At 33.1% G+C, this 6684-nt stretch overlaps 2 protein-coding genes across 2 annotated transcripts in view; both read left to right on the forward strand.

The window, feature by feature from the left end:
- osbpl1a (oxysterol binding protein-like 1A) overlaps nucleotides 1-2157 on the forward strand; it is a 31563-nt gene extending 29406 nt beyond the window's left edge. Inside the window, exon 28 of the mRNA XM_053512569.1 lies at nucleotides 1105-2157. Coding sequence (XP_053368544.1) covers nucleotides 1105-1207 — 103 coding nt within the window. The 3' untranslated portion in view covers nucleotides 1208-2157. The remainder of the gene's footprint in view (nucleotides 1-1104) is intronic.
- A 1533-nt stretch (nucleotides 2158-3690) lies between these two features.
- On the forward strand, nucleotides 3691-5233 carry LOC128543355 (cocaine- and amphetamine-regulated transcript protein-like). The gene is made up of 3 exons (XM_053513750.1): nucleotides 3691-3888; nucleotides 4025-4108; nucleotides 5126-5233. The coding sequence occupies exons 1-3, from the start codon at nucleotides 3691-3693 to the stop codon at nucleotides 5231-5233; spliced, it is 390 nt and encodes a 129-aa protein (XP_053369725.1).
- The last annotated feature ends 1451 nt before the right edge of the window (nucleotides 5234-6684 follow it).

A 6684-nucleotide genomic window follows, 5' to 3' on the forward strand; every position in this document is an offset into this window, starting at 1 on the left:
GGTAACAGCATCAAAGTCAAGCTGAGGGTTCCTTCATTCTTAATATGTTAAGTAACCCTAATTTAAATATTCTAAAAATAGGATTTAAATGTTTTTTTCTCTTCGTAAACAACCTGCCACCGGCCATGTCTCAGGACCTGAATACAGTAATAAACTTGGTTTCGAAAATGCAATTTAATACCTGATTTGATGTTACAGGTCAGATTTAAGAATTTATACTTGTTTATTTGAACTCAAATTAATAATATCAAGCCCTGAGTTTTTAGTTTATAAGGGTAATATTTTATTTATTATTGTTTTAATTTGAGCTTCTGTTGAGTAATTAGTTGCTTTTTTTTTTTTACACTAACTGCTTTAACACTGCAAACCTTGTCTGTTTTTTCCTGCCTCCATCTGTCTTATGGCTTGGGTGTGATGATTAGAAGCTCTGGCCCCAGGTCTGCATACTGTCTGCTGAATTTCTTTAATTAACTAATTTATTTGTTTGTTTGTTTGTTTGCTTGATTGTTGATGTGTTGCATTTTTGATTTAAAAAAATGCTAATCAGCTAATGAAAATAAGGAATAATACACTGCATGCTCCTGTATTATGTAAAAAAAAAAATCTATCCTGAAGTGTGTTGTTCTGCTTATATCATAGTTATTTACAGACATTTACAATTATTTCTTTATTAATCAATGATCCATAGTTCTTTGAAACTGTTTGTATTTTTACATTTGTTGCGGAACCTTTGCAAATCTAATTAGTTCCTGTTCTTATTTAAATTATAGCAACTATAAACAGTCATTCCCTCAACAGACAGTTGATTTTTTTTGTTTCCAGCTTTTTGTGGTCTTGGCTTTTTATGGAGATTTGTGTGCATGGCTAAAAGTAAATCTGCTATACTGTAAACATACTGTACTTTGCACTTTCAAAATGGATAAAATTTATCAACATACAAGCATGAGTGAAAGGAAAATTAGTAAATTTCGTGTTAATTTTTAGGTGTGTGATTGAACCCTTTAAACCCAATTAACTTTATTTTATTCATAAAGAGTTTTATAAATGAGCGACAGTCCATATAAATTGTGATTTTGTCTGTTCTCTCTTGTTTTCCTCTGGCAGGTGGTTTTATCAGGGTCCGAACCCTCATACCAACTCTCCAGACTGGCTTTTCACCACCTCATACTGGAATCGAGATTATTCCCAAGTCCCTGATATTTACTGAGATGATTCTCGCTAACTGGGCCATGTGGGATATTTGTATGATACACTTTTTTCTTAGATGGAACACATTTATCATACCTGCAAGTTCCCTGTATATTATTTATTTTTTTAAGATTAACAAATTTCTTACTTAATTATTCATGCAAATAAATTAGCAATTTCATCCAGTAATGTAAAAACAATGGTGTTGGTTACTATAGCTCCCTCTAAGTAATCAATATCATAACTATTATAAGGGTAGAAATTATAGATTTTGTGTGGTTGGATTGGCGAGGGGGGGGGGGGTGTTGGCAATTAAATGATTGAGACAATATGACAATTCTCTTTTTCTAATCCATTCCAGACACTACTAGTTTTTAATTATATGATGTACTAAATGTTGTATTATTTATTTCAGAGCTCTTTTATGCTTTACTTTTTCATTAATTAACTAAATTTTTTAAATACTATTTAATGCAGACATGCAGAGTTACACATGCTTCTATAAGTTCTAGTTTTGTTCTAAATAACATGATTAACTATTATTTTATTGTTTGTCTCATAGTGATGTGTAGTCACTAATTATTGTGTGTGTGTTGTGAGAGAATCTTATTTATAAAAACCTAATAATGTGAAATATGACTTCCCTATATGCAGATTATTTTAACTCAGTTATTTTAACCAAGTTGGTGAGGTTGTGATGGATCTTTTAAAATGCTCGCTGCATTTGATTTTAACACAGAGGCAGTTTAAATTGTAATACTGCTTTTTAAATGTGAATTATTATTTGTTGTTGTTTTGTGTTCTTCATGTGGTTGTATAGCCGGATTTAACATGCCTGCTGAATAAAACCCTAAGGAGACCAAAGTAGATTATTGTCATTAAAGTCACAGTGAAAAATAAGACTTGCTGTCATCTAATCAAATTTTACTAATTCATTTTTAAGAAATACTGTTGACATCCTCATCAGGATGGCAGTGGGTATAGAGCTCCCAGGGACACTGGTTGTGAGATGAAAATCCACACTTACTATGACAGTATTATCATACACACTTATTCTTACCAAGTGGTCATTTAGAGTTACCAATCCACTTATACAGCTCAAAACCTGTTTTAAGAGGAGAGAAACCAACGGAAACCCACATTAAGAACATGCAAAGCTCCACATAGGTTGGGGTATAATGCAATAACATCTATATCTAGGCTTTATTTATGTTGAATCAAGGATCCAAGCTGAGGTTCTGTACATTGGCTGGTAAGTCTAAATGAACTCCTTTAGCAGCAGAGGTACGTTTTGGGCCGCATGAGATGCAGTTGTACATGGTGCTTGATGGGTTTAGCAAATGCAGCACTTGACAATACTGTTCTTGCAAGAACCTGAGTTACTTAATTACCTAATGCCATATTTGTTATAGTTTTATATATACATACATACAGTATATGCTGCTTTGCGACAATGACACTTGTTAAAAGCACTGTACAAATAAAATTGAATTAAATTGAACACAAGTTTATCTCTGAACTGTTTGGTATTTCATTGGGCTTCATGATGCTGTTTCTTCAGTAATGTTCTCTAAAAAACATCTAAGGGCTTCACAGAACCGCTGTATTTATACTGAAATTAAATTACACATAGGCGGACTCTATTTACTAATAAAGTGACTTCTGAAGACAGTTGGTTTTACTGGATTTTATTTAGGGGTATCAAAGTAAAGGCGGCGGAATACAAATGCACACCACACTTTTCGGAATTATATTTGTAAAAAATTGTTAAAATCATTCATCATTTTCCTTCCACTTTACAATTATGTGCCACTTTGTGTTGGACTATCACATAAAATCACAATAAAATGCATTTATGTTTGTGGTTGTGACAATGTTTTTTTTTTTTACAGAACATGCAAAACATGCCTTCTACTGTTAACTGTACAATAAACGGTACCTAAGAATGTAAATATTTGGATTAAATTATTAAACATTAAGCGTTTTTTTTTGTAAAAAGACACTAAAGTAGCATAGTTTTGTTGGGGGGATAAAATTAAACTACTTATTCCTTTTCTTATTTTTTTATATATCTTTTTTTTATCACAGATATAAATTTAACTTATTGTGTAAAAACGCATGAGAATTAGCTAATTAAGAATGACCTAAACCCACTTTCATTTTACATGTAATTAAAGAAAACATTTTTTTCAACAGAGTTGCTGTTAATATTAATACCTGAAATATATTGACAGAGTCAATATATCTCCAGAAGAGGATTTTGTAATTGAATAGTTATATTTGACACTCACAGGTCAAAGAGGTGTGTGTGATGTTCAGATTTGTCCTCATATCCTTAACGAAGGATTTAAAATAGCCCCGGTTTTGTGTTTGCTCCATTAGGACGTGGATCAGGGGTGTGTGGATGAGTTCATGACCTCACCTTTTTACATCTGATCCCTTTCTCTTTCCTGTCATTAATTTTTTATTAAACTCTGATCGCAGAGGTATAAAAGTATAAAGATGAGCTTGGATTTCTCACACAGCTCCAGTTATATCAGTCTAAATCCAGTCACGGTGACCATCAGCATCATGAGCAACGAGCGTCTCCTGATTCTTACTCTCACATGCTTTGTCTTTGTCTGGGTCGGAAACTGTGAAGATTTAATTGAGAGTCGTTCAATTGAAGATGACATCAAGGCTCAAGAAGAAAAAGAGCTGGTGAGAGTTTTTTTTATTTATTTTATTTTTAAACAAATTACATTTGCATTTTACCTTTTTTAAACATGACTTTTCTGAAATTGGAGGCTGTATAAAGATGCTTTAAAAACTATTTTTGTTTGTTTTGATACTGTAGATTGAAGCTCTTCAAGAGGTCCTTGAAAAATTAAGGAATAAACAAAATCCATCCACAGAGAAGAGGTTAGGCTGGGTTCCTTCGGTGAGAGAATATATATATACTATATGTGTGTACTGGATATGTGCGTGTGTGTGTGTGTTTGTAACTTACAAGATTATTTTTACTTTAAAACAACATGACCTAAAGGCGTAATTCAAACTCTGTAAATTTGACATTTACATGTAAGACTAATACTTCATTTCTTAATATTTAATTAGCTCATCATAAGTAAAATATAATGTAAATATACAATACTTGCCAAGAAATTCTACAATGCATGCTGGTCTAAACAGGCATTTGCAAAGAAAGCAGGCTAAATGTTAGCAAATTTACTGTCTGCCTACATACCACCCTGTAGATATATCTGTCATTTCTGTGGCAGTTACTTAAAGGGTCAGGTTGCCAGTTTGATGCCTGGTTGTGAGTCGCACATTATGGGCATTTTGGGAAGACCAGATAGCCTAACCTGAATGTCTTTGGACTGTGGGAGGAAACCGGAGTCCCTGGAGGAAACCCACCAACTGCAAGGAGTCTATTCCACTGATGTATATTGTTATAGTGCAGTTATTGCCTGAATGAGAGAAAAAGAGACCTTTAAGATTTATTATATTATATAGTCTATTATATATATATTTAAAACATTAGTTTTATCCTCCCATAAGTTTCTGTCCGTATTCATGCATGCTCTCTGTTAGGTGTTATGTTCATATTAAGCAAGAATATTTTTTATACATGTATGAGAGGTTTGTATCGTAAAGTTTGTATAATGGTTAAGTGATCTAATGTTCATTAAACATCTCATGCAAATAGCTATTTAAAATAATGCAATATGATTTAGATTTAAATTATGAGTTGAATCTAATCTAATTTAAAACTGTGTATATTTGATATGATGTTTTACTCTCCAGACACACCACCATAATACACACGGTGGTACACACACAGTGGTACACATACAGAGGCTATGATTCCTTCACAGAACTGACATCTACACACAGAGAGGCTATGTATGATTTATGAAGACTGATTATTTAAACCTTCATGTATTTAATGTTTCAGTGTGATGCAGGGGAGCAGTGTGCCATTCGCAAAGGTGCTCGTTTTGGGAAGGTGTGTACCTGTCCTGGTGGAACCACGTGCAGCTTTTCCATTCTGAAGTGTTTGTGAGACGATGTGACCTTTCTTCTTCACTACGTCTTTTAACTTGTAAATAGTGGCATCCATAACTAAAATAAAGGCATTTTATAAATATTACCTTTTCATCTGCGTTCTTATGGTATGTCAGAAGATCTGACCAACTGAGGCGATTTGTTTTATACAGGTTTATAATCCAGTCTTACATTTGGTGGTTAACGATCTTACTTTAGGACCTAAAAGTGGCACTCTACAGTTCCTGAGATTTAAACTGATGGTGACAAGAGCATTTTATGAAACCTACAAACAGCTGAAAGCATCTTGTGTAAAAAGACAGCCTTTTGTTGGAAAAAAAAAGCAATGACAAGGTGGTGCAGTGAAGAAATGTTACTGTTATGTTTGATGACTATGACAGCATGCCTTGAAGGCTTTAAAAAAAGGGGTATACATTCATATACATATACTGTATATATAACACACTCCGCATAGTCTAAATCTAATTTAGAAATAGATGAACAATGTGCTATTATTTAATGAAGACAAACTTATAATAATCAATATGGTGAACCTTATTTATTTAATTATTTTTAGTTTTTAGTTATTTTGTCCTTTTGAAATGAGTCTCCAGTGTCAGTGCTTTTTAATCACACATTTTCCACTACAATGTGTTTTTCAGTTTTTCTGTGACATTACAAGATGTGTTTAAATTTTTTTTTAAATGTTTAAAAAGCATCTGACCAGATTCAGCGCTTAGACACCACTAGATGGGGCAAAATGAATAGTATTTAAAGCTGTGTGGGCCATAAATTTGCAGACAGTAAGAAATAATAAAATATTAATATTGTTAAAAGTTTAAAAAACTTTTAGATGGAGTTTAGATTTTAAGTGTTAAATTCAGTTGTTGCCTTAAAACTCCATGGACCAGGAATTAAGGTGGTGATGTTTTTTCACCCCATCCTTGGCAAACCATTTCTTTATGAATCTCGGTTTGTGCACAAGGCATTGTCATGATGAAACAAGTTTAGGCCTCTTTGTTTCAGTGAAGGGAAATTTCAATGCTACAGCATACAAAAACATTCTATACAATTGTGTGGATCAACCTCTGTGGCAGCAGTTTGAAGAGACATACATATGGGTGTGACAGTCAGGGTTAGATATTCTGTAGGTTTGAAAAAACATGTACGAGATCATATATGCAGACTGGATAATCTGCAGTGGTGACACCTAATGTAAGCAGTTAAAAGACATAGAACATAGACAAGAACATATTTAATTATTACACAAAATACCAAATACCATAAGTTTCCTAAATTCCTTGAATTCCAGATGACTCTTTAACAGATGTGCAGTGCACTACATATGGTGTAATAGGCACAGTTTATCTTAAAACACAGTGACCTTGATGATGCAGTGCTGAAACAGCAAACGTTGCATCAGAAAAGAGGAACAGGAGTTGAAAATATATTTGAAATGACTGGTCTAAC

Source organism: Clarias gariepinus, chromosome 15 (assembly GCF_024256425.1).
Source record: "Clarias gariepinus isolate MV-2021 ecotype Netherlands chromosome 15, CGAR_prim_01v2, whole genome shotgun sequence".
In the NCBI taxonomy this organism is placed as follows: domain Eukaryota; kingdom Metazoa; phylum Chordata; class Actinopteri; order Siluriformes; family Clariidae; genus Clarias; species Clarias gariepinus.

Coding starts and splice junctions, on each gene's coding strand:
- LOC128543355 (XM_053513750.1), top strand. CDS start 3,691: ATGAGCTTGGATTTCTCACACAGCTCCAGTTATATCAGTCTAAATCCA. Junction 3,889..4,024: donor CTCAAGAAGAAAAAGAGCTG/GTGAGAGTTTTT, acceptor TTGATACTGTAG/ATTGAAGCTCTTCAAGAGGT. Junction 4,109..5,125: donor GGTTAGGCTGGGTTCCTTCG/GTGAGAGAATAT, acceptor TTAATGTTTCAG/TGTGATGCAGGGGAGCAGTG.